This window comes from Botrytis sinoallii (assembly GCF_014898435.1).
Source record: "Botrytis sinoallii strain Bc 23 chromosome Unknown BSIN_017, whole genome shotgun sequence".
In the NCBI taxonomy this organism is placed as follows: Eukaryota; Fungi; Ascomycota; class Leotiomycetes; order Helotiales; family Sclerotiniaceae; genus Botrytis; species Botrytis sinoallii.
The window spans coordinates 1-24,756 of NW_024066044.1; the positions used below are offsets into that span (position 1 = coordinate 1).

At 42.2% G+C, this 24,756-nt stretch overlaps 8 protein-coding genes across 8 annotated transcripts; 3 read left to right on the forward strand and 5 right to left on the reverse strand.

Annotated features, from left to right (window-relative positions):
- Window positions 1–3,750: 3,750 nt before the first annotated feature.
- On the reverse strand, window positions 3,751–4,415 carry EAF02_008718 (uncharacterized protein; the record flags this gene model as incomplete). Its single annotated transcript, XM_038904766.1, has 3 exons — window positions 3,751–3,823; window positions 3,874–4,220; window positions 4,278–4,415. 3 exons carry the CDS (start codon window positions 4,413–4,415, stop codon window positions 3,751–3,753), a joined length of 558 nt encoding a protein of 185 aa, XP_038755176.1.
- Window positions 4,416–4,682: 267 nt separating this feature from the next.
- Window positions 4,683–7,754, forward strand: EAF02_008719 (uncharacterized protein). Its single transcript, XM_038904767.1, has 5 exons — window positions 4,683–5,001; window positions 5,257–5,441; window positions 5,498–5,573; window positions 5,625–5,989; window positions 6,039–7,754. Exons 1-5 carry the CDS (start codon window positions 4,963–4,965, stop codon window positions 7,489–7,491), a joined length of 2,118 nt encoding a protein of 705 aa, XP_038755177.1. The 5' UTR covers window positions 4,683–4,962; the 3' UTR covers window positions 7,492–7,754.
- A 1,734-nt stretch (window positions 7,755–9,488) lies between these two features.
- Window positions 9,489–10,113, forward strand: EAF02_008720 (uncharacterized protein; the record flags this gene model as incomplete). Its single annotated transcript, XM_038904768.1, has 2 exons — window positions 9,489–9,801; window positions 9,911–10,113. 2 exons carry the CDS (start codon window positions 9,489–9,491, stop codon window positions 10,111–10,113), a joined length of 516 nt encoding a protein of 171 aa, XP_038755178.1.
- Window positions 10,114–10,749: 636 nt separating this feature from the next.
- Window positions 10,750–11,592, reverse strand: EAF02_008721 (uncharacterized protein; the record flags this gene model as incomplete). The annotated part of the gene is made up of 1 exon (XM_038904769.1): window positions 10,750–11,592. The coding sequence occupies one exon, from the start codon at window positions 11,590–11,592 to the stop codon at window positions 10,750–10,752; it is 843 nt and encodes a 280-aa protein (XP_038755179.1).
- A 1,859-nt stretch (window positions 11,593–13,451) lies between these two features.
- EAF02_008722 (uncharacterized protein) lies at window positions 13,452–14,213 on the forward strand (the record flags this gene model as incomplete). The annotated part of the gene is made up of 4 exons (XM_038904770.1): window positions 13,452–13,454; window positions 13,514–13,616; window positions 13,833–13,966; window positions 14,019–14,213. The coding sequence occupies 4 exons, from the start codon at window positions 13,452–13,454 to the stop codon at window positions 14,211–14,213; spliced, it is 435 nt and encodes a 144-aa protein (XP_038755180.1).
- A 783-nt stretch (window positions 14,214–14,996) lies between these two features.
- Window positions 14,997–17,076, reverse strand: EAF02_008723 (uncharacterized protein). Its single transcript, XM_038904771.1, has 4 exons — window positions 16,896–17,076; window positions 16,605–16,823; window positions 15,895–16,548; window positions 14,997–15,830 (listed from the first exon to the last, which is right to left on the reverse strand). Exons 2-4 carry the CDS (start codon window positions 16,806–16,808, stop codon window positions 15,138–15,140), a joined length of 1,551 nt encoding a protein of 516 aa, XP_038755181.1. The 5' UTR covers window positions 16,809–16,823; window positions 16,896–17,076; the 3' UTR covers window positions 14,997–15,137.
- A 6,185-nt stretch (window positions 17,077–23,261) lies between these two features.
- Window positions 23,262–23,942, reverse strand: EAF02_008724 (uncharacterized protein; the record flags this gene model as incomplete). The annotated part of the gene is made up of 3 exons (XM_038904772.1): window positions 23,262–23,491; window positions 23,533–23,652; window positions 23,681–23,942. The coding sequence occupies 3 exons, from the start codon at window positions 23,940–23,942 to the stop codon at window positions 23,262–23,264; spliced, it is 612 nt and encodes a 203-aa protein (XP_038755182.1).
- A 217-nt stretch (window positions 23,943–24,159) lies between these two features.
- Window positions 24,160–24,586, reverse strand: EAF02_008725 (uncharacterized protein; the record flags this gene model as incomplete). Its single annotated transcript, XM_038904773.1, has 2 exons — window positions 24,160–24,421; window positions 24,537–24,586. The coding sequence occupies 2 exons, from the start codon at window positions 24,584–24,586 to the stop codon at window positions 24,160–24,162; spliced, it is 312 nt and encodes a 103-aa protein (XP_038755183.1).
- Window positions 24,587–24,756: the final 170 nt, after the last annotated feature.

Genomic DNA, 24,756 nt, shown 5'->3' on the forward strand with positions numbered 1-24,756 from the left:
CTAGTTGTCAAGCACTATGCAGCCTCAGCAATGAAATCATGTCAAGCAGCGATGTGAAAAGCACGATCGAAATAACTTCAATCCACCACTCATCTTTTTTAAGCGCGATTAAGGTTAATTTAGGTTAAAATGCAAAGTTCGAACTGTTGGCCACACCATTCTTTGAGTTTGACGAGGTAGCTTCCCTCAACGCAATGTGAGTATTTGAGATTTACCAATTATACAACGATACTAGAGATTTGTGGATATGAATTGTAGACAAAGCTGTTGATATACATTTCCTGTGCTGATATATATTTTCTCTGTCGATGTACATGTTCTCTGTTAATATCCATGATCTCTGTCAACATACATGTTCTAGATTGAATGTTGGGAACTACATGGACTCTCATGGCTTGTCCTGAAGTATATTCCTGTTCGTATAAAAGGACTGCGATTCACGACCGAAGTTGAGATCAATACCAAGCTATCAATCAATTCACATTACGCTCAACTTCAACTTCCATAACATAAACTGTTCTCATTTCAAGCCCATCTATCCCGGAAGTGTCTCTTCTAGTATCTTCTTTATTTCACCATATACCTAGAATATACCACCATATGAGTTTAACCCACGTATCATAACAGGTAGACCGAATCATTCTTGTAACTATCTACCGGCGAAGAAGATTATCTACAAATTTAACGCACAACCTCCAGATCGAGATTTATCAGTATGTCACTCCAATTCTCATACATTCTCCCCAAGTGAGAACAAGCATATGGATGAATTTCTTCCAAGACGCAAGACAGATCTAATCAAACCCCACAGAAATATGGTCGCGGCCTCGAGGCTAAAGACAATATGCACAGCTCCGCTATGACCATATGGAACAATCTTTTATTCAATGATAGTGAAAAAAGAGCAAGCTGAGAGACAGGCACAGGAGGATGAGAAGATGAGAAGGTGAGGAGGAAAAAGGATGAAAAGAAGGAACATAAATAAATGAGAAGAGCAGAAAGGAGCAGGACAAGAGGGTCAAAAATATGGAGAGCCGGGCGGAGGCAAAGAGGAGCGCCATGGTTTGCTGGGCGGAAGTTCAAGGAGACACCAGACATTATGAGGCATTTTTATTGGACGAAACCCAATGAAAAATTGAGGGTTTTCTGCTGTTGAGGCCTGGCTGGATCAGGCTGGAGTAAAGGTTGAATCGAGGGTCATAGCAGGGATTTATATAGACTCAAATATCATTCATTATTTAGGCAGAATAAGTACAAATACGTGTGAAAGGACGTTTTCATTGGGGGCCCTTAGTTTTTATCAGGCACACCATCTCCGCCGCGAGCTGTCCATTTCACAAAAGAAACAAGCATTGTTATCTTGCTTCACAACTACGACCTGGTCATTCGCACTTCGAAAAACTTTCGTCGGATCTTTAGCTAGAAGTTTCCGCACCCAGCTCGTAGAACAGGATATGTTTAACACCGTCCAAGAATTTATGCACAGACTCTTTGGCATAAAGGACTTCATTATGACAACAAGTAATTACACATTTCGCCTACTAAGACCGCTGATACGTACCCAGTTAGCAATAGAATATTGATCAATACATCCAGCACCACTAAGCGAGGGGACACTGGGCATGAGTATTCCCGGGACCGGAGGTTACGAAATTGCAAAAACCATCCTCTCGCAATATTAATCATAGGAATCTAGAGTGGGAAAATGATTCTGTGATACTATCTGGTTGTAAAGTTTCAGAAAATATCGACTGCGCGGGGAATTCGGCTGGATCTGAGCTTGTAGGTAGTTCGAGCACGTATACACTCGTTAGTCAGCCCGTAACATGTTTTTGGAGCTCTTGCACATGACTTTGTATACAAATAAATTGCCGATTGTTGAGACCAACCACATTGAAACATGTTCTCTTTGACAAGATATAGGAGCTGCCTTTCATCAGTGATGCTGTTTCGGTATTCAAAAATGACTATGGAGCAAAATGAGAAATTGCTAAGCTTTTCTTGACAAACAGAAAAAAGAGGTTAGGGTTCTCCTATGTAGTACTTCGAATCTAAATTAAAGAAATGTTTTCAGCTAGGATTGGGACTGGGAGTGATCGAGGGAGTAGAAAATGGCGCCCGTTGACGACAAGATTGACGAAAACTAAAGAGCTTCACACGTAAGGTCACAATTTATGTTGTCAAGGAAGCTCCCATTTGCCCTATTGGAGAGACAAAGTTGAGGAATCACAAACATTGAGAAAACAACGATCGCTTGGTGAGTTTGAAGGGGAAACTCACATTACGACGTCCCTGGGCAAGCTTTATGATAACAAATAATAATGTTCAGACGATACTTACTATTCGTGACCGCAGATTTGACCTTGGCTAATTTGATGAATCGGAATTTACAGAACGGCTCTCGATACATTAATGATGTTGGAGGTTGAACGATTTTCAATCTTGATAATAAGTAAATCTAGGCCCTGGTATTGTTTGGCTACCCTAACGGTGCCACCATCTAACATGTATTCAATCCCACTGCAGTATATAAAACCAATTGATGATTGTCCTCTGTACAAAGGATAGATTAAAAGTTTAAAGTTATTCACGGCCGTACTGAGCATGTTCCATCAACACCTAACCCACAACATAGCCGTAGGCTAGAACTAGCTCCCTCTAGCTTCCCGCCATCACTTCATGATACAACATGTAAATTTTGAAGGACATTACTCTAGACCCCTTGAAGTTATCACTCTGCAGACACAATACAACGACGGCAAATCCATCTAGATTGATAACAAACTCTACAAGTCATTTTACAGCCAGCAACTAGTATAAGAGTTGCTAAACAACATGCCTTACTTTTCAAGCATCAGCGACACAATGTGGATGTGCTGTGATAATGCATCGAGGGATAATCAAGGGGTGAGTTTAATCCCAAGAATAATACAAGAAGTTAATAATGTGCTAACTTGAGATTCAAGTGCGGTGAACGTAATAAGATGAATTTGGACAAATGTAGCAAATGCTCTCATGAAAAATGCGATAAATGCAGGGTAACGCGATTACAGTTGTTGATGGAGGACTTCATAGACACTGATAAAGTAAAGGAAGCATTGGAATCGCAGTTAAAGGAAACTTCGACAGTAAGATCTACCAAAAAAGTAAATGATATCTAAGGACAGTGCTGGTCGACAGGTATTTTGCGAGATTGGATTAGGGGAGATCTAATGCAAGATCGAAGGCATTCGAAATCTCAAATCATATTCTCAAAGAATATAGGGGCAGGCACAGTATGGAATCGCAACGAGAACTAGTCGCATTTAGTTGATCGAAAGATGGAGATAAGATTTAAGGGCAGTCAGTGCGGTGTATCGAGGGAAATCTGTGTCTGCACTTGCAGATAGATCTATGGCATGAATGCGATTTTGTCTCTCTAGAGTTTCAAGACTATCATCTGACATCGAATTCGGGGTGGGATCAGGATGCATTAGCATGGGAGGTTTGTGCTGCGGCGTACCTCGAATGAGTGCATATTTCAATATTCCAGATAAAGTAGCATCATTCATCACTCTCCAACACTGCGCATATATGTCGCTGATAGTCTCTGTGGTGTGTTTTGTTTGAAATTTGTACTATCTCGTTTGAACAATCGCTCACGAGACTTCTGTTACATCAGCGTAACATATATGCCCTGACATGCTTTATTTGTTCATAGTTCCATGGTATCCTAACGCCATAACGTACATTCGTCGCAAGCCAAATACCTCAGAAAGCTGGAATAGCTCGTTCTAGAGGATCCCTTGCTGTCTCCCAAGCTAACCAATCCGACCTTGTAGTACTGCAGTGCCATTAGCATTTTACCTCGAGTCATTTGTACAGACAACTTACGGTAATAATCCCATTCCATTAACTTTCCATATTCCTAGCGCCAAAGCTATCACTTGACATGCAACATATGCCAATTTAACTACACCCAATTTTCCTCTTGTTCCTTCACTCTCAAAACGTTCAAATGCTTGATTTGTAGCCATGAGCCCCATCAGGGGATTTTTGAACGCCATAACCACCATCATGATGGAAAATATTTGAAGAGAGTTTCCTGACATGTACATCATAATCGCCGTCATTGGAAGTTGTTTGACAGGGGCCAAAGCCACTTCCCATGCTTTCTTAAGCTTCAGTGTATCCATTTCAGCGGGAGTCGGAGGTTGTCGTGGGGTTTTGGTGGTTTGTTTCTGGAGAACACGATTTTCAGCAGACGGTCAATAGTATATGGGTTGGAAGTAACATACTCGGCTTGAAGAGGAGGAAGCTGTGTATCCTGGAGGATCTGGAATACCTGCTGATTTTGGCTTCGATAATGGTGGAGTATTAAGATCTACAACCCATTGAGGGGGAGGGGGAGGTGGTGGAATCGCGAGCTCCGCCATATTGATAAGTTACGATTCGGCGGTTGAAGGATAATAGAAAAGCCCCGTATTCTTTGCAGATTGTCGTCGTCGCACGTCGTGTCAAATTAGGTATTAAGGCAGAAACTAAAAATATTAATGCCTACGGTACCTAGCAGGTAGCAAGGAAGCGGTACACTGTTCATGGAACAAGCTTCCCACGCTAGCTTAAATCCGCGATCCCGAGCTTACTAGAGCCACCCCTTTAGATGATCTTTACTTCACGTCGTTCTCAAAGTCCTTACTGAGCTCCACGAATTACAAACATTGCATTTACATTTGATGAAATTGTATCTGCGAAATTTAAGATCCCTCAAGTCGATGGAGAGATATCTGCGACAAACTCAAATATCATACTGCCGGTGATTGTGGCACATTATCGATTTACCCTGTGGTGCCGGCTTGAGAAACAAACGATCTCAGTGGTCGACGCATTTCTTACGAGATTGAACTGGGAGGGGTTTCGTGTACGATCGAAGGTACAGCGACAAAGTCACCATACACACAAAGGGATTGAGGCTCGCACATCATGAGCTCAGGCGGGGGAGATGCGAAGCTCTTTGCAAGGGTATGTCACTTGGATCAATTATCATCCAATTTCACAGTTTATTATATATCATTTGCGCCTCAACTTCCCTTCATGTGCTCGCCCGATCTGTTGCATATTTGTAGCACCTAAGATGCTTGGGGTCTTATAGTCTGCAAGATTTCAATCATCTCGGAGTTCACAATGAAGGCGCACCCTGCTATCATGTTTCTACCCTCCTATATACCACCAACCGGATATGGATCATTTGGCTCACTTTATAATCGTTCTCCACAGGGCAAAGTCGCGGAACTAAGATTGGAATTGAACAGTGGTGGGAAGAAAGACAAGAACCATGCCGCGAAGAAGATCGCTTTGAAGAAGATTGTAGCCAACATGACCATGAGCAACAATGATATGGTCGCTCTGTTTCCAGATATTGTTGGGTGTATGCAAATACCCAGCTTGGAGATTAAGAAGATGTGGGTTGACTAATTACATTGGCAGTCGCGCGAATGAATAACTGACGCAAAAGTAGGTGCTTCCTGTTTCTGGTCAACTATGCTCGTATGAAACCAGATGTCGCTGTCAAGGCTTTACCTACTTTGCAAGAGGCAAGTTTCAAATTCCGCACTTCCCTGCTGAAACTAACCATTGTGGACTAGGATATGAATGACTCCAATCCTCTTGTCAGAGCTCTTGCATTGCGCACAATGTCATACATTCACGTTCGAGATTTTGTCGAAGCTACAGTACCACCTACAAAGCAACTCCTTCGAGACGCAGACCCGTATGTTCGCAAGACGGCAGCTTTCTGTGTCGCAAAATTATACGATCATGATAGGCATTTAGTTGAAGGCTCAGATCTAATCGACAGATTAAATTCGATGTTGAGGGACGATAACCCAACGGTTGTGGCTAGTGCATTGGCCAGCTTGATGGATATCTGGGAGAGGAGTGATGCTATCAAGTTAACCATTGACTACGGCAATGCCTCTAAGATGGTTCAAATTCTCCCAGACTGTTCCGAGTAAGCATCCTACTCTCCAATTTCCCATTGAACGACCTAACATTACCAGGTGGGGCCAAACATATATCTTGGAAGCCTTAATGTCGTATGTTCCACAAGAGTCCTCCGAGGCTTTATTGCTCGCGGAGCGTATATCTCCACGTTTATCACATTCAAATTCTGCAGTCGTTCTTACATGCATAAGAGTAGTTTTGTACCTCATGAACTACATTAATGATCAAAAGCAAATATCGGCATTATGCCGGAAGCTTTCACCCCCTCTAGTCACTCTATTGGCGAAGGGTCCAGAGGTTCAATATCTCGCATTACGGAATGCACTTTTAATATTACAAAGAAGGCCGGAAGTTCTACGCAACGATATTCGAGTATTCTTCTGTAAATATAATGACCCAATTTATGTCAAAGTTACCAAGCTGGAGTTGATCTTCATGTTGGCGAACGAAAAGAACATTCAAGAGGTGCTTACCGAATTGAGAGAATACGCCACAGAAATTGATGTTCACTTCGTCCGCAAATCAGTCCGAGCAATCGGAAAGCTTGCTATCAAAATCGAGCCTGCGGCTAGACAGTGTATTAATACATTGCTGGAGCTAGTGGCCACAAAGGTCACATACATTGTACAAGAAGCAACAGTGGTAATTCGAAACATTTTCAGAAAGTACCCTAATCAGTACGAGTCCATAATTGGCACATTGTGCGAGAATTTGGATTCGCTAGATGAACCCGAAGCTAAGGCTGCCATGATTTGGGTTATCGGACAATATGCCTCTCGGATAGAAAACTCTGATGTATTACTTGAAGATTTTCTCTATTCATTCGCGGATGAGCCAGTGGAAGTTCAACTTGCTCTTCTCACGGCGACCGTCAAACTGTTCATTCAAAGGCCAACAAAAGGGCAAGAACTTGTCCCTAAAGTGTTGAAATGGGCCACAGAAGACACAGATAACCCAGATTTGCGGGACAGAGGTTACATGTACTGGCGTCTGCTATCTTCAGATATGGCCACAGCCAAAGCTATCGTTATGGGTGAAAAGCCTCCGATCACAGCTGAATCGGAGAAACTCGACCCTGCCACTCTCGAGGAAATGTGCCTTAACGTTGGAACTCTCGCTACTGTTTACCTTAAACCTGTCCAGCAAGTATTCCGTTCCGCTCGCCCACGTCGCCTTACAGACTCGCCCGCTCTACAAAAGCAACATCTTCCAAATGTGGATTTGGACGCTCAGAAATCACTTTCTGCATTTGGAAACTCTCAACCTATGATGAAACCCGGTGGACAAGGTGATCTCGCTGCAGCAGTCGATGCAGCAGATGCGTTCTTTGCCGGTGTTGGCCAGCAAATGGCAAGCATGAACTTGAATGGACAGGATGAAGGATTTGGTGGTAGTCCTACCGTTGGAAGAGGCGAGATGCAATATGTGGTTAATCAGAATGCACCCGAGCAAGTTTATCAACCTGCAGTAGGACAGGGTTCCAACGGTGATTTACTTATGTTTAATTGAAAGTTTTTAGCGACTTATTTCTGCTACGGTATTCGGGGAAGGGTTTTATGGCTAAACATAGGTATTTGTACTCGATATGATATACTAAATAAATGGGAATCTTCTTTTTTCTTCAATTACTGTTCTTAAAATTTAGGATAAAATAATTACGAATAATTGACAAAGTAGTATGTTCTGCATCCGCATCAATAGTTAGATGTTACTGGTTGTGAGGATAGTGAAAATCGAAGAAATGCGATCAAGGTATTAATTACTCCACACTAACGAAGCAGATGCAAGCTTCCAATATTGAAGAACTTTTGATCTTGGGAGAATAACTACCTTCTATGGTGCCACGATTGATTTCCAGCCGTCATCTTTTTCCCGAAATTTCACACAAATTAGCTGACAATTATTCATCCCTAGATTAATTGGTCATGATTATTGGGAAAGTTGAATGGAAATATCAGGATATGTGTGCGGTCATTACCCCGCGGAACCACAAACTCTAAGATATGCAACAAGAGACTTCTCGACCGGGGTGATTGGTAACTTGTCGAGCTTGTGTAACTGATATCCTTGGCTAACCGTTGTCCCTGACCGAGCTGGACCCCTTCATCCTCTCACAGAAGGTCTCAGTGCCACCAACATCAGCCACATCATCCTTCCAAGTTTTCTTTGATGCACGGCTTTGGCGTTGATCACAGTATTTTTCGTTATCATAGTTGACTTTAACGCATAGAGATACTATCACTTTTCGATCCGCTAATTCATCTGCATTAATTTCGAATTCGGGATCTGATTTCATAAACCTGGTCAGTAACCGTAGTCATAATGTATCCACTCCTCTACTTCCTTTCAGGACTCATCCCATCCATACTCAATTACTATTTCAATTGTAGTCGCGACATGTGCGGATTGCGATTCTTCTGCAAAAATCAAAATTGTACAATCACATGTTTGCAACAAGCAATGCAAGTCTCCCATCATCGATTCTTTCTATAGTCTATCTATCTAATAGTACAACTCTAGTGTCTAGAGCCATTAGAAGTGTCTAATAACGAAGCTCCTCTCATTCCTGTTATAAGTTTTAGCAGTTCTTCATCAGGGACTTCGGCTTATTTTGCGCTTGTTCTCAGTTCTTTGCCTCTTAGTAAGGGCTTCGAGGTTCCAGGCCATGTATTCTCCGATATAATTGATACCTTAAGATGAACGGGGCGGAAATTGTGGAATCTCAGGTAGCGATTTCAATGACGATGATAAATACCTCGATATCCCATCTGCCGTTTGTCCAAGTGATCTCTCTGCGCTCGCTTCAAGATATAGAAACGCTATGATAGATATCCAACAAGTTCTGCGAGGGCTTGGGCAAAGGAAATGGAGGATTAGAGCTTATTTGATCTCTAAACTGCAATTTTCAAACGCGCGATCTGGGTCGTGATGCAGCTTTCCGCACGGGAGCTCGGACAGGAACTGTGCATTGTGGATGATACCTCAACGTAGAGGACATGCAGTTTTCAACTTGACCAGGAGTAATAAGATTTCCTTTGTTGTGGAGCATGTGCATATATTCCCTAAGAAGTAAGCAGCTGGTCGACCCTCGGTACAAACACACATTTCTCCGAAAGTAGCTTCCCGTAACAAACAGAAGTAGTCATGAAAAAAGATCCTTGAATGTTGCAAATATTTACTTTTGGGAGAAAACTACATTGTAAAACTTAATCAGATTCTGGTAGTGGAAGCCTGCATACCTACACGCTCGAAGAATTAGAGAGAAGGCTGTGGATCGACAATAATTTGTTACATCAGTCAGATATTAGGAAAGGGTCTGAGCCATCTAGAAAGTCATCGTATTGTCTCACGCTCTAGAAACCCCTATATATCTATAAAGATCTGATCTCAAGTCCTCGACTCGAGTTATTCAAGTACAACGTGTATTGTACCTCGTCCACTCTCGATCAACCTGCATGCTGATACAAGTCCCTTGAAAACAAGCCAAAAATCCATCAATTTCTAAAATGACCAATTTCGTCTCTACACTTAGACGTGGCTGCAAAGTACTTTCCACCTCCTTGACTTCGACATTTTTCACCTTCAAACAATGGTTCCGTCGTGAAGTCAGGCCAACACTCGACGGCATCGTTTCTGCGATCAATCGTTTATACCGTACTCATGTGCGTCCATTAACATCACGCTTTGTTCAATTCATCTGCGAGCACCGAGTTCCAATAGCCCTTGGACTTCTGAGCATTCTCGTGATTATCTGGCCTGGCATTTTTACCGCACCATTACTTGCTCTCTTAGGCTTTGTGACCTTGGGTCCTGTTGCTGGTAATTAAGTTCCAAATCTTCCAACACTTCCATCATGCATCTCCTGTTGGTTATCTTTCTTAAGTCGCTCCTTCGTCTGAGATAGTCGACTAATGCAGACCTACATTAGGATCTATAGCCTCACTTACCCAGGCGATCCTCGGAAACGTCACTGCTGGTGTTGTATTTGCGGTATTACAAAGTGCCGGTATGGCAGGTTTCGGGCTTGTGATAATTAATGGTATTGTTGTTGGGATTGCTGCTTCGGTCTTGGCTATGGTTATCATTTACTTGATTGCGGAGTGGCTAGTCTGGGAAGAGAAGATGGCGTGAATAGGAGCGATGGGATGGTAGTGAGGTCGATCGAGTGCCTATAGGCTATTATGAGATGATCGAGATGGATAATGTTAATGAGCTTTGAGGCTTGCGTAGATGAGCGAGGAGTAGTGATTTACACTTTGAATTGTTACTTCATATTCCCCAAAAAATTGTACCATTCAGACAAGTGATTACTCAGACATGAATGAATCATTTTGAACAACGGAAATGAAACAATTTCTTTAGAACATGCTGATACTGCCACTCTAACCAGGTCTTTCATGACTAGTTAGCACTGCTGATCCATAGAATTTCGGAATACAGCATAAGAAAATTGCTCTTAGAATTGCATATTGAGAGGGTCAATAACCAGTTCAGAATCGGGTGCCCAAATTCAAGTGCACAGGTGTTTTCAGAAATGGAAGTAAAGTAGCTCTTATGTTTATAGAATTCACACATTCCATTGAATATCATAAGCTATGGGGGACTAGAGCTGAAGTGCAAACCATGGCTTTGAAATATACTAACAATGTCGAAAAAAAAAGTGTCCTAAACTATATAGCTCTAACATCGAATCTTGCCGAAGAACAGGGTATTTAGGGTAAAGAAGAAGCTAACAAACAACGCCTGCAACCAAGAAACCCAAGGAAATCAATATGTCAAACTCATAAACCTTCCTTCCCATTCGCTCCTCCCTCCATTTCGAATGCCTTCTTCATAAATCCACTTTCCAACCCCTCCTCGAGTGATCTGATATCCAATCTCCAACTTATCCTCCTCTTCCTCCACCTTCTCCACCACATTATTCTCTCGCTCATCTTCACTATTTCTATACCCAGCTCCAGGGAACTCCCATCCAATCTTAACCACTGTCCTCTTCGCTTCCCCATTAATCAACAAACTCGGCCTAACCACCATCCACCTCTTTCCTTCTCCTTCTCCCGCCCACCTCACAATTTCCTCCTCCATTCGTATCTTATCCTCAAACGGGGTTTTTCCAAGACTGTACAGCGGTCTCATCTTACAAGGGATATCTCTTCCTTTCCTACTAATTCCTGTCGTGCTCACCACTATCACTTTCGTCTTCACATTCTTTGGTCCATATTCTACTTCTAGAGAATCCAATGTGCTCAAGATCCCTTTGACACCGTCCTGACAGAGAGTTGGATCTGACCATTTCATTGAGAAAGTGGAAGAACGGATGAGAGTCATGCCTAGAGAAGAGACGACAATATCGACGGGAAGATTGGTGGCCGGGTCGATAAGGGCGGATTTCAAGGCGGTGGCATCGCGAATGTCGCCTTGAATGATATGAAGATTGGGGTAGATGGTTTTATTGGAGAATTGAGAGAGTTTTGACGGGGTACGACACAAAACATTGAGATGTGTGGTAGATGAGGAAGAGAGGATTTCATTGAGTATTGCAAGCCCAGTTCCACCCGTCGCACCAAAAAGGGCGATTGAGGGGTTAACTTGGGCTGTAGTGATAGACATGTTCGATATAAGAATCTTATTTGGGTTTTATGAAATGAAGACTGGGTGAAGTGAAGTGATAAGTTTGAAATTTTTGTAGTTGAATTGTGAAATGGAGTGATGATATCGAGATTGAATCAAAGGGGCATACCTCGATTTATACTTAATTAATTTGACATCGTGTCAGACTTATAATTAGATATAATGCTGATCAGGCCAAATTCTAGGACGACTTCTTGAGGCACATTGTTACGCACGTAAACGAAACGTACATTACGCGCGCAGAGGAAGCGAATCCTTTATGTCAAAAGAGGACTTTACTCGAAAACCCCTAAGAGTGGGTCAGAGAGGTAAGACTGAGTGGTGGAATTGCCGTGGCTGTGCGCAACATTTCCCCGACTCCGTACGGAGTTAGCTGCGAGAGCTGAAATTGTCCCGACCACGTGATAACCCGGAGAGAACACAATTCTGAGCTTGTCTTTTCAGATGATTAAGTCGTGATGTTCTAGATTAATTCCAATGTCCATACAGACAAGGACGATTGAATTTTGCTGTAGGGATGAGACTTCGGATCGTACTCCGTATTTCGAATTGTTCAATTTTCAGTGTTTGGAAATCTGTGGATACATATATACTCGCAGTTCAAGAATTCTTTCCTGAACCCTGAGGTGAACATGATATACAGGATAGAATTAGTGATCACTCACATTTTCGACCGTAAAAACAGCTGAAAAGGTACTAAAATCCTCATTTTCCATATTTCCTTTTCATCAAGTCTTCCAGCCCACCATGTGGCCCCCTCAACCGCAATTCCCTCCTGCTTCAACAGACCCTGCACCTGGCCATTCTATAATCGAATGCTCCGTTCTCAATGCCCAAGGATACTCCATGACCAACCCTCATATCATGCTCTCTCTATTATCTATTTGCCAATTACTACCTGGTCCCGTGGCTTCCCTTTCATACAATATTCCAGTGACTTGTACCGCCCGCCCACCTCAACCTCTATCCGTAGTACGTTCGAATGCCAGTCTGAAACCTACGCAACTGATTTTTAATCTGATGATTGCTAATTCTCGAGGCGATGTGAAGAGTTCGATGATAGCCCCTAGCTGGCGTGCGATGTCTGTTGTGAGACATGTTGTGATGCGTACCCGTAACGTAACGACGTTATTTTTTTTGGATCCAATCGATTTTGGACTGCCGAACTGCTCATCATGCCAGTATCTCCGGCCATAATTATAACCATGATGATCAGGATGTGAAATTCTGTCACCGACCACTATTGCAATCGAAGTCCTATGAGGTTCGGGTGCAGAAACTTAACAAGAGAATGACTCAAATGCTGGAAGTCAGAGAGGCTATCTGAATTTGATGACTGCACAGAACTAACTGCGTAGAATATCATACAAATACATTGACGTTCCAGCCATAACCATAAGGGCCGATCCGGAATACTGGACCTGATAGAAAGCCTGACTGCTCAGTGATGGAAACGGGTAGCAATTTGCGTTTCCCAGCTAGTTTCTCAATGTTGAAACTCTATCACTGGATATGAGATTGCTTAGTCCAATCATTCTTAACTCATGTGACCAACATACGCAATTTTGACAATTTGTTGCATATCTTTAAATTGTGTTGGTTTTTTGGTGTTGTTCGTTTGCTTACATATCCGAGTTTTATCCGAAATGAAGCTAAACAGCCCACTCCTCGTCACTTATAGTTTCCTGGTCTGTCCGTCTGATATTCAAACCTTTACCGGTACAAGTTCATATCTTGATATACAAGGAAACACCCAGCTCTTACTTTAATCTCGACAGCAACCTCCTCATTTGCACTCCTGTCAAATACGCATACATTGATATATCGATATCTTCATTATGGTAACATAACCTTCCTACTCCTTCTGAAAGCACGCAATTAACCAATTCGATCAATCTAGTCTTCAGAATCGCGCCTTTACACGTTCAGCACCGAAACGAAGGCACATCTACGTAAATTTAGACTCGGGACTTCGCGCGCAAGTGATCCTCAAGCTGTTATATGTTTGTCTCCCTCTCCTTTCAAGATATTTGAACATTCCTCCAACCAAACCCCACAATGATTACACACCAGTTGCACCACCACCTTCATATAACCCTCGGGTTATTGCTGAGAAACAACTTTGATATTATCTAAATGAGTATGGGATATACAATATCATCGAACTGCTGGATTTTTGTACGAAATGGAATGTCTGCTGATCCCCTCTTATCCCTTAGATCTGATTGATAAAAGCAATCTCGAAATAAAACAAGACGAAGATGGAGTTGTATATAAAGATCTCGAATCCATAGGCGACGACCTGCCAGATCATTCACCTCGCTTTATCCTCCTAAGCTATCCTTGCACACTGGTATATTATCCCTTTGCTTCTTTTCTGCTCACCAAAAGCTGACCTACCCTAGCCCTCTGGCCGTCTCTCCGTCCCATATGTCCTAATCTTTTATCTCCCACCTACAGTCAATGCCGAACAGCGAATGTTGTATGCTGGGGCTAAGGAGCTGATGAGGAATACTGCGGAAGTTTCGAAAGTGTTGGAAATTGAGAGTGTGGAAGACTTAGAAGAGATACCTGGTAAATTAAAGGGCGATGAGAGATAAACGATGAACTTTGGATAGGAAATGAAACGAATGATGATGATGGATAGTGATGAATCTTGGACGAGTAACGACTCCTGGAACGATTCGGACACTACATGATTCAGTAGTTCGAGCTTTCTCAGTGGAGCCTCGACATTGGATACTTTCATTGTCCAACCTTGAATTTACTAGGTTAAGGACCTTTTGTAAGTGCATTGCGTCTGGAATTCCCCAGGGCACAGAAAATATGATGTAGTGCGGGTGAAACATCTAGAGCATGATATACCATAATATCCGCTTGGGAGGGTTGAAGAGATCTCAAGATCCAACTAGAAATGTAATATTTACGCAATGAATAACACATATCATCACTCCCAATCATTGACATCACACAATTTTTCTTTTGCATTTGGGCCAATTTTGACCATTAATACAAATCACTCTTTTCACCAAGACCACTCTGAACAAAATTATTCAACGAAGAGACTAATGTTTTCCGCACTGAACCATTCGGGCAAAAGTTTCTTCCTCACACCCTGTCGAGTTCCTTTATAGAGTTTACCAGGTAGAGTTGGTCAGTTTATATAAACCCGAGGGTAATTTTATACCTGGTGGTTCCATATTATAACGCTTCTTGAGCCAGACTCCTCTCAGTGAGCTTTTTAAGCCCACCCTGCAATTCACCGCGATAGTCTTCACTTAAGTTATGTACGCAATGGGTTGTCGAATAGTAGGTATAATTGTACTACAAGCCACGATGCGCAGAGAAGATAGAAATGGGCACGCTGCAAGCTGCAAGATATAGTTTGTCATGTCATAATTCATTCATCCCGTAGGGAGCTATTTATTGACGTATACTCATCCAACAATTAAAAACCCGTATCCAAAGCAATTCATTCCCTTCGTACCTTGCACTCCACCCATCATTTCCCTCCAAATCTGTCTTTAATCAATATTCCTCGCAGTTCCCTTCTCCAACCCTGCATCCACATCCTCAGTTGATTCGTTCTCCACACCTCCATTTCCTCTCATCTTCTTCATGCTCTTCTCAATTGTATCGTGGCCTGCTGCCGCTGCCAAATCACTATCATGTTGAACATCAAAGCTCCTTCTTAGATACTCTGGTCCCACAAATGTCAATATGATCACATAGACGTACACACAACCCATGAAAATACAAATAACCTTTCCATATTCAAAACGAGCCGTTTTGCCTTTAGGTGGAAGAGGGAATTTTTCTCCCAATTGGGACTCGATAGTCGAACTAGCGGAGGAAACGAGATTTCCGAGTTGGTATGCGGTACCGACGACGAATGTTCGGAAAGAGCCAGGAGAAAGTTCCATGAGATGGATGGGGATAACACCCCAGGCTCCTTGAACGCAGAATTGTTCGAAGAAGGCTGCGGCGATGACGGCGCTGGAAGAAGTGTATGTGTAGGGGTAGAGAAGAGCACCGCCGAGGATGGATATGACAATTATAGAGAAGCGACGACCGAAGATTTGGGAACTGTAACCGACCAAAGTACCACCGGTCATGGCACCAAGATTGGCGACGACTTGGATGACGGTAACAGCGTTTGCGGAGAAGTTGTATTGATTTTTAAGCATGGTTGGGTAGAGATCTTGGGAACCATGAGACTGGATTTGGGTTAGCATGAATACTGTAAGGTGTCTTGCGATCAGTGGTGAGGGGAGAGCTTACCATGAAGTTAAAACCAGCCATTAGAAGTACCAAGTAGATCAACAACAGCCAATGCTCCCTCAATGCTACCTTTCCTTCAGCAATAAAGGTAGCTCCGATATTACCTCGCTCATTTCTAACCAAAACACGCTCCTTGTACGCATCTGTTTCCGGGAGACAGAGACGGAAGATGATGATGAGAACAGGTGGGCCTGCACCGAACCAGAACAAAGGTCTCCATCCATGGCTAGTGGTATTCACCAACCCTCTAGCAAAAGCTGTTGCGAGAAGATATCCAAAAGCATATCCTTGTTGAAGTATACCAGATATCAAACCACGAGCTTCTTCGGGACAATCTTCAAGCGCGGTAGCGGCAGCGTTTCCATACAATCCGCCCATTGCAATACCGAATAGGGCTCTGCACGCGAGGAATTGCTTGTAAGTTTGACAGAAACCGGTACCGAGTTCGAGGATGATGAATAGGATGTTGTTGACAATGAAGGGCCATTTTCTACCATATCTATCTGCTGCGAGTCCGAAGATGATAGAACCAACAGATCTCAACATGAGAACCAATGTAATACCCCATGTGATGTCCGTAGTAGTCTTATCAAACTCCTCTGCGAGGTCCGAAACAGTGAGACTGACTGTAAAGAAATCGAACGCATCCCAAGTCTAGGCAAAATAGTTAGCGGAGAAAACACCAATTGTGTCAACAGTTGAGAACATACCCAAGCAACAAACGCTACAAGGAAGAATAGCCATTGTTTTCCATTCAACATAGCCAGAAGTTTGAATGGGTTAGGAGCCTTGTGCATAGGAGGCTTGAGTGTAGAAACTCGGGTCCTGCAATACTCCCCAATGGACATCTTCTGGGGAGATTGAGATTCGTTCGTATGGGCATCATAGCCTGCAGCACCGTATTGGTCTGCCATGCTGAGCTTTGATATCTGCAAAAGACGTATTAGTTTTTGATGTTTAAATTTCTACTGCGATAAGCAGGATTGAATGTATGTTGGTACCTTTCGATTCCCTTATTATCCTGATTCGAGTCTTATGATAAGGTATTCAAGCAGTTAAAAGATCGATGTCGTTACCAATTGGAAAGTAGAGTTACAATATTCTATATTCGCTCCAACAGAGGAGTGATAGCTCGTGTCCACACGAAGCTGGGCTTGAAATAAATGAAGAATGAGGATGATATGATGAGATTATTTCAGAAATGAGAGGCGGGGAGCTACCTACTTATCTGTCTCCCTTTCAAACGCGCATGTAGCACAAGGAAACGTTCCAGCGATAGTTAGACACCAACTTTTTTTACGATCTTCCATCTGCTAACCATGGATACATGCATGCTTCCCTCATCTCCTCCGGGACTCTGATTCATCAGCTGATGATTTAGCGTTCGAAAAATGTTTGATTTGTTCTTAGCGCAGCCATCATCAACTGTAAATCCTAGCGCTCCCCGCATGGAGAATGGGGGAAAAATGGAACGTAATCCAGTGAATAAGCTTGTTTGATCCTGCTTTGGTTGCTGTTCCTCGGCTGGAAGCATGCTTGCCATACTAGTTGGGTGTTATATCTTCTTTCCTTCTGACTAGGGTTTTTTGACATATGGCATGGGCTCCCATGATGGTTAGTATCATAGCATTGCATGGCGAGCATGGTCGAAACGACGACGATGTAAACACAGACCAAGTCTCCCACTCTCTTATACCACATCTTGAAGTTACTGACTAATAGAAATATGTCTAGACTTTATCTCTAATGACCAGTTCTATAATTTGGTGTCGTTTTTCTTTGCCGATCACAGTGACATATTATCTGTGCAAGTGTGGGGATCCAACTGCTCTGGCTTGGAGCTTACTTTACTCCGTAGGAGACTAAGAAGAATAGGCCGCAAATTTTCCAAGAGCTACCTCAAGCCATAATGTCCGATCCCGAATGGAACGATACATCCGCACTCATTCTGTACTTTGCTGGGTAGGCACCGTACACAAGGCAAGTCTACCGAGAACACCTAATACGGAGTCAAAACAAAACAACCCCCGGAATTACAAATAGGCTGCAGATTCTCAATTCTTCTCCAGTATATAAGATTGGGATGCCGACGGTCTAATGGAATGGCGGAGTGCATAGTTCTTTACCAAACGACTTTCGACCTCGCTGTCGTATTGTACTGGGTGATATTTTGAATCCGGTGACACCCTTGCTACTGATGGCGTCCGTACTCAACACCCAGTCAGCATTGGCGCTGCGGTGTGAGCGAGAGAGAGCTGAATAGTTTCGGTACTTCATGATTCGATTCACCTTGGTATCTTGGAATCGTTTCAAGCTTTCATCACCAAGACGGAAGGCTTTGGCAGTGGTTTAGGAGGGGTTTTACTGCTCGAGAAACCAAGAACTCCTTGAAATATATTTGGGAAATTCAATAGGTCTTAGGACGTCGTCGGAATACACCGCCTGCCAAAGTTTGATAGCTTCTTAATTTCCGAGTGTCAAAATGTGTCAAAATGTCATGTCAGTTTGTGACTAAAAATAAGATGGGTAGAGGTCGATCCTCTTGGGTATTGTTTGATATGTTTTTGCGTTCATTTTCATTTTCTTCTCTGGCGTCTTGGTAAATTCTGGGCAAAAAATCTGGGGTAGAGGGGTAGAGGGGTAGAGGACGATCTTTTGGGGAATGTTTGACATATTTTTTGCGTTCTTATTCATTCTCTTCTGGCGTCTTGGTATTCGCTGGGCAAAAAAGCTGGGGCAGAGGGGCTCGGGGTAAAGCTTTCGGTCAAGAATCTCGGCGTGGGTGGTGGAGACTTTGAGAGTCTGGGGATATTCTAGTGGTGTCTTGGGACCCGAGAGAGCCAACTTCATAATTCCAGCAATGTTTCTTCTTTCTTGGCTCGATATTCGAACTTCAATGAATTTCTCGAAACTGCATAGAAATTTGATCACAAGCATCAAAGTTGAACAATTGTATCATATCATAACAACATTACCACACGTCTGGATATTGTAACGTCGTACTCGCGCCATTTAGGTTCTAGATACAAAAGTCAATTGTACGATGACATTTTGCACCAGCGTATGCGTGCGTAGATGTCATCCGATTTTCCCCTTCATTTCAAGCAACTTCAAGCGAATAGGGTTACCTTACAGATAAGATAAGACGAAAATAGGTAATTTTTCCATTGAGTCACGTGATCGTTAGAACATGATCTTGTGCTTGAATCAATTCTAAATCTACAACCGGCAAGTGTTGAAGATTCATAATTACCCTCCCTGATCTGTGTTTGCTTTATTGGGGTATTATTCTGGAGTTGTGGACTTTGTTTTGCCCAAATGAATCCCGGAAGTTTGAAGATTGGAGATCACCCACTTAGGCACAAATACTGCACCGGAATGCAGTCTGGGTCTAGCTTATCATTGTTTTTCTACATGATACGAAATCTACTTCTATTTGGGAAGGTACTCCTTCTCCTTCTATTGAACTCAAAGATTCTATTCGAGTAGCGTGTAAAGCTGCTTACTCCTTCCCGAAACTGATGAGTAGATGCCACCGGAATCGTCCACATCTAGAACGACATTTCGGGAAGTTACTTACAGTTGAATCAAATTTGAGTTTTTCGTACCTCAGAGACTATCAATTTGCGTTTGTACCACAGCTAACGTCATATTTCTTGATCGAATTATATTTCTGCGCACAATTTTAAGTGGCCTAGAACCAAAGACATATCTACCGAGGCCTTTATCGATTGTTTCCAATCATTGACCCGGTACTGGAAAGCTCCATACCATCTGCGCAAATTTCGATGAAGGCCGTTTCTTTAATCTTTCAATCATATCGAGGACGGAAAACATTGCATCCATAGAACCGTATTCAAAGTTTGACTAAAGTCAACGTTAGGCTCATGAACATGAATACGATGTAGATGACATGGAAATTTGTCATACTTGACGGTCTCTGCAATGTATTGTTGATCTTGAAATTTTCGATCTCTGAGTCATTGAGGCACTCGGCCAGCAAAGACTGCAGATGGGTGGATGTTCTCTGCAAAAACAATTCAGAGCTACAAACAAAAGTTCAGAAGTCTGAGCTTTAAGACTGTTTCTTGTGAACCGCCATACAGGTATTGTTATTAATGAACCTTATCTTAGTATTGAAAATCCGTTCCAGCTGCTCAATTCTAGATCAATTGACAAGTCTCATTGATTCGCTTGAGACAATGGGGAGATAACAAATCTTTCTTGCACCTTTTGTTTTTTGAATTTGTAACGCGAGCCTGCATCCTTATTTGTAGACTTTGATTCAATAACGTTTGAACCCGGCGGGTTTTCCAGTACACTCTAACTCTAACTTCTCCCATGATACATTCAGGAGCGCAACTTCATCCGCAAACGTTCAGAGGAATTGGAGAATCAGTTTACCAGAATTCTGGTCAAGGTTTTAGGTACTATGTATTTCTATCAAAGCATCAAAGCATCAAATAATTCAAACACAGCACAAACGCTATGTAAGAGAGTAAGCAATAGAAACAATCAATCGAATGAATTTAGACGCTGAGAATGTTCTATCTTACCCACAAACCGCAATACATTTTGCCTCTCGTTCGAAATTGGGGAGAATCAGAGCTGCATGTGTTTGAAGTAGGTGTTGTAAATTAGATCTACCAATCATATAAAACCATCTGACTCGATAGAGCTACTATCTCAAAGTTAGCTAGAGAATCATCGGCCCTGAGGCCTCAGAGCTAGCTCGTTTGAACACTAACAAGTTCATAATGACTTTGGATGAGATGATGTATGTGATTGTGAACGCTTGAATAAGGTTGACGAGAATAATATATTGTTGTCGCTGATGTAACAATTGGTACATCAGAAATTGAGCGACTACTAGAATACAATAATGTAATTATATGTAATAATTATAAAATAATTCTACAGTAAGTTGTGCATGATAAATTATCATGTCTACCTCCGATCAAGGTTGTTCACTTCACAAGAAACTCTCGACCTATACTCTTCTGTTTCGTACCTGGCGTTGAGTCTTATTATGTCGTTGTCAGGACTAGTACTTAAAGCAATATACATCGTTTTTCATATACAGCCCATTATAGTGAAGCAATTCATAATCTCTACTATGTGTTTCAGTATGTTCATCAAATATTATACCAATAGAGTCATCAATGATACTATAAATCACTGAAAGGACATGAAAATGCCGAAATTCAATAAATCATCCCTCAGACAGTCAATACTGAAGCAATTTTATTAAAGTTCATTGAATCTCTTTAAGTTTTCAAGGAAATGCCATTGAAATCCTTAGGAAGTCATAGTAGGAATCTTCATCAGTATTCTGGTATTTCACCAGTCCTATATAATACAGCTTACACATATTGCAATGGATACCACGCGTCAATGTGTGGCATATCAGCTTGCCGAATACTAACTTATACTACACTCATGACTGACCGAGTCGCCATTCCCGTTTTGCAAAAAACTTTGGGGACTATTCATGTGAGAAGTGCGGATTTGGCACTGCTGTATATGGCCGTTGATACGCGATTTTTCTGGGTTTCCATTTTGCCGATCCTTCTTGATCTGAGTCTTCACTAGCATCATCTGGAAGCAAATTTACAGGGACCTTATACGGTAACTGTTTCTTCTCCGTAGCTTTGCTATGCGAATATGCAGGGACCAAATACTGTTTCTTCTCGGTAACCTGCTCGCAAACTTCAGGAGCGCCAGATCCATGAATAGAGAATTCTTGCGTGCTGGCATTACTAATTAGATCCAGTGGATACTTGAGAACGAGCTGGGCGTGACATTCTAGTTGAAGGGAAATATACGCTTGGTCCTGATTCGGAGGAACTGGTATCGCTAATCTCAGACGGGGCCTTCACACTCCCAGAATGTCGTGATCTAGCACCATGATTGGATTGGATTTCATATTCTCCCCCTCTTCCGCCATCACTCTTGCGACCCGCAACTTCAGATTTATGGATACACGAGGACGAGATGTAAGTGGCGTCCGAATTGAACTGGAAGTTACGGTTGGTGGTGGTGCATGGTAAATGACATTACTAGCACTATCAGACGGATCCACGGAACACATCGATCCCGCTGCAATGCTGGGTAAGTCGTCAAATCCGCCTGTTCTCTCGCTGTGGTTTATGTTCTTTTCTGCTCCCGTCTCTACGGTTTTCTTTGCTCCTTTCTCCTCCTTCTCTCCTCCTTCTATCCCCCTTTTCGCTCTTGTTTCTCTCTCTCTCTCTCTTTTCCTTCACCAGACTGACCACCTCTGCTAGCCACAATGATTAGTTAGTTTGTGATTCTGTCGTTGTTTTTCCACCTGTTTGAACTGGGTTGAGAGGTACGTCTTTTATTGTCCGTAGTTTGCGATGACGATTAGTATCTTTAAGGAATCTGTAATGCAGTGTTTTAAATTGAAAATTCGGAAGAGGTTTACTTGAAATTGAGTGGAAATAGTGAAAAGGATGTATTAATGGGAAGAAGTAGTTGTGATAATCAAGTTCCATATGAATCGAGAAATTGATCTGATCGCAAAACTCTCGAACGCAATATGTATAAATTATAATATTAAAAACGGGAAACTACTCTAATATATACATCAGTAATGGAGTATGCTTCTAGGGGGATCATTAGCTACTTTAATATCCAATCATCCATCTCTTGTTGAATATTCCTTTATCGTCTACAAATTCAACCACTTCCCACCCTAAATTTCTCGTACCAATCGAGTTCTTGGGTACAAGTCTATGTAGAATAAAGCTAATCACTATACAAACACTAATAGCACTTTAGAATTTGTGCGAGATATGTCGAGTATATGAGTATACACAAAATGCCAATATCTCAATCAACTCCATACGACAATTTAGTATACCTTTGTCCTGAAAACTAGCTCTCCATAGATGAATAGACTTTTCTCTGGAGTATCTTGCACTACACGCCACGGAAAGAAAATACGGAGGTGCCATACATAAACACAAATACAAACACATAGCCACACACACACACACACATATACACGATGTGAATTTTCATCAAGCCAATGAATCAAGAAAGGAGAAAGAAAAACTCAAACTGCAACAATTTATTTATATCCACTCTATGCATTCCCAAAAACCCACAACAAAAAGACAAGCAAATCGAAACAAAGCTCTAAAAACGTCAACAAGATATGCGGCTCCAAATCAAATCAAACCAAATAAACCCAAGTCAAACGTCCAGCAAAAATCCCAAGGTATACGTAACTCCCTTCAATAATCCGAACTTCCAACTTTCACAACGCGCAAGAAGAGTTCATCATTTAGCTTCGTAACCCCAATCTTTACCTCTCTCAACGCGTTTTTCTCGCCTCTTAGGGTTTATGCTCGACTTAGCTCTCCCTTTCTCTGCAAATCCTTGTTCATGTGTTCCATCGCCTCGGGGAAGCGATTTGATTTTGTTAGGGTCTTTACAAAGCTCGCTAAATCTTTCCACCCGGTCCTGATTTTTTGGTCTCTCGTCCTAGATTCTTCTTCATAATCTTCTGGGTGATCACTTAAATCGTTGGGGTCTTCCGGAATGCCTTCATGTAGTTGGGCTTGATCTTTATCTGTACTTGAAAAGAAACTTTTTTCTCATCTCTCTTCTCACTGTGTCCACCGTCGTCATGTCGATTTGAGACTGGCGTAATTTCGTCGTTGTCTTTTTCTCCATTGTTCGATGAGCCTTTTCTATCACCTCTCTTCCGACTTTTATCATCTCTTCCACCATCTTTGTTGATTCTGAATGTTTTTTTTACCATATTTCCCTGGTTGTGAAGATGTCTCACCATTCTCTAACTCTAAAAGTGTTCTACTATTTCTTCCACCATCTCCTTCACCTCCCCTCCGACTTCCACCATCACTTCTTCTACTACCTATTTCAATTTCCATTTTACTTCTATTATCATCTCTTGCATCATTCTTGAATGTTGAAGATCCGACCCTCTTTCTTGTATATCCAACAACAACTTTAGAGCCCTGTTCCGATCTTGAAGGGTTTTCATTTTTATTATTACCCATGCTGAATGTTTTTTACTGGTTCTTGTCGAGTCTGGAGGTCTCTCGCCACCTCCTACTGAACCTGCATACGAACTTGATTCTCGAGGTTCATCACCATTGCTCATTGGCTCTGATCCTTCAGCCATTCCATCATTTCCATCATTCCTATCTTCACCTCCATGATGTGGTTGCTCTCGAGTGCTTCCCTTATCTTCTCTGCCCGTATAACTTGATTTCATTAACCCTTCATCTCGATAATGTTATCATCATTCAGTTCCTCTATCATCTCCTCCTTTATGTTCATCATCATCTGTCCAGACACTTGTCCCTCTGCCTTGTTCTCCATCCCACCATTTTCTCCCGATGTCGCTGGTCGTGCATTAGACGGTGCCATTGGTGCCATTGTCAGTCGTGCTCCAGACGATACTTTTGATAGCTTTGAACGCGGTGGTGTATAGACGGTGCGAATAATGCCTCCGATGTGAATGATGCCACCGATTCTGGTGGTGTCTTGGGTATTGTTGCAGGATTAGCACGTACATAACTATACGTTATCGATTTATGCCCAGAACGCCCAGAACGCCCAGAACATTGGCTTCCTCCTTCCAAACGTACCTTTCTTGGTCAACCTGAAACATCCATTGCCGGGTCCTGTCATCAGACATTTTCGATATGAAATGTTATTGAAAGCTCGATAGCTGTCTCTCTATATTGCGCCTGTGAAAGCTGAACGCTGAGTAATTTGTGTAACTTTTGGACTTTGTTTTCAATGCGAGAAAGTGATTGTAGAGTAGTATTGATGATATGGACGACTACTATTTGGACAATCAAAGTA